Source organism: Galeopterus variegatus, unplaced genomic scaffold, assembly GCF_000696425.1.
Source record: "Galeopterus variegatus unplaced genomic scaffold, G_variegatus-3.0.2 Scaffold963, whole genome shotgun sequence".
Classification (NCBI taxonomy): domain Eukaryota; kingdom Metazoa; phylum Chordata; class Mammalia; order Dermoptera; family Cynocephalidae; genus Galeopterus; species Galeopterus variegatus.
In genome coordinates this window covers 283,904-285,878 of record NW_007727074.1, presented here as the reverse complement: position 1 = coordinate 285,878, position 1,975 = coordinate 283,904, and the positions used below count along the sequence as shown (strand labels likewise).

General features: G+C 39.2%; 1 protein-coding gene across 4 annotated transcripts in view; it reads right to left on the bottom strand.

The window, feature by feature from the left end:
• The window catches only part of LOC103591339 (OX-2 membrane glycoprotein), a 42,705-nt gene that overhangs the window by 28,132 nt on the left and 12,598 nt on the right, over positions 1-1,975 (bottom strand). For all 4 annotated transcript variants that reach the window (XM_008573779.1, XM_008573777.1, XM_008573778.1 and 1 more), the window contains exon 2: positions 1,000-1,081. In XM_008573779.1, the coding sequence (XP_008572001.1) occupies positions 1,000-1,081 (82 nt within the window). The remainder of the gene's footprint in view (positions 1-999; positions 1,082-1,975) is intronic.

The window sequence follows — 1,975 nt, the reverse complement described above, 5'->3', positions numbered from 1 at the left end:
AATACAGACTGGAATGACTGCCGCATAACTCAAGGCTTAATGATGTGCACCCTTGGAAGATACGGAAGTTCTTAGAGGCGATACCTTTTGTTGGGGTTCAAGTTTCCTGAAAGTGTTTTGAAATTTTACAGAGCAGAGATTAGAACTGTCGCTTTTTGAGTGCAGACTGGAAAAGGGATCAAAACTAAGGTTCGACTCTTGGGTAATTTTTTTTTCTTTTTGATTATGGAAGAATTCATTTCGTGGAAAGTTTACAATCTTTTGCTGCTTATATGGAAATTTATTTAGATTCCCCCCAGTAAGTTGGTAAATGCTGTGACATTCTGTGGACCAGGGTTAAGATGGACATTAAACCTGCCTGTCCTCACCAGCATCGCCCACCCCTATGGAGGCTGATGTTGAGCAACCTCATACCGAATGTGACGTAAAGGCCAGCAGCAAATTGAGGGGTGGCCTTCCATGGAATAGAGGAGGAAGAACTAGGAAATTCAGCAGATAAGCAGATGGCACAGGCGGTTTTTATATAGTAGATATGTGAACCTAAGTAACCCCTGTATTTTATTATTTTCTATATTTTTCTGTAAGATGGGGGCACACCCAATTTTAAGGCATACTGCCAGATTACCTTCCAAAAAAGGCTGTATCCATTCGTACTCCCTCAAGCATTCCCATATCCTTACAAACACAGGTAATTATTATTTTTAAAAGTTTTGCAATTCAGTAGGTGAAAAATGACATCTTATCTTAATTTTGAGAGGATATTTTTCATAAGTCTGGTTCATTTACGGAAACAGTTTCTAAGTGTCTGTGTTTTTCTAACATGAAAACAAAAATGTGGAAAGTGGGAAGAACCATTCCCACTCCTACAAGCAAATGACATGTTTAAATACTTCATGCACACAAATGGATTATAGCCCAGCACAGACAACTGTGGCCAAATGTCTCCACCCCAGAAATTGTGTTTGCTAGACTCCGAGCAAGGGAATTGAGCGTCTTTACCTTGTGCTGTGCACAGCACCACTGCTGCCATGCCCCAAATCAGGCTGTAGGTAGACAGATGACAGAAAGGCCTCCTGAACACCTGAAGATAGAAAGCAAAGTACAGAAATGGGGTTTGGATTTGGACAAAGCCAAGGAAGCTTCAATCTAATCACTATTTCAGGGAAATGTCAGAGTTAAGTTTTTATCTACCAGAGATCTTCGGTTTTGCGGAGAGGGAACCAGAGGCTATAACTGCAAGAAATAACAGAGTGTGCTCAAGATATGGGGAGGAAAAGGCAGCAGTGTGGCTTCTTCAAAACAGCAAGCCCTAGCAATTTGGGGCCTTGCTTCTAAAGTCACCACTGTCAAGAGCAAGATCTCAAAGACATTGGATCACTGGGGAAAACAAACTGCCTTAAGTAAACATAGAAAATGCAGAGGATACAAATGTTTGACAGCATCCACTTCCCAAATAATCCACACCTTAGTACTAAAAATGTTACTCAGAAGCTAACCACTTTTCAGAAACATGTGACTGCCTTGAATTTCGTTGAGGCAGATTTTCCTGCAGGTGCTGCAAATTGTATGTAAGTTGTACCTTTAAAAACCAGTACTGTCTTTAATTCAATTTTTGTTGTTGTTGCTTTATTTTTATGTGTCTGGCAGAAATCCTTGGCTGCCTTACAAATTATGGTGGTATTTAATGGAATTTTACTCTGGGCATCATCTTGCTTTACAATGAGAAGGCAAGGTATAGACTGTTGAAATTTTCTCTGCAGTAGCCCCATGGATCCATTCACTAGGTCTATACACGTATGTTCTTTCTAAGGCATACAGCAAGAAATGTAACTTTTCCCTATATTTTTTCCATATTTCTGTATTTTTCTATAATAGACGTATGTACAAAATGTTTTCTCTGAATTTTTTTAAATCGAATTTCATTTTTATTTTGTGTTGCCATTCCAACTGGAGGTAGAAACTTAATTCCAATCAA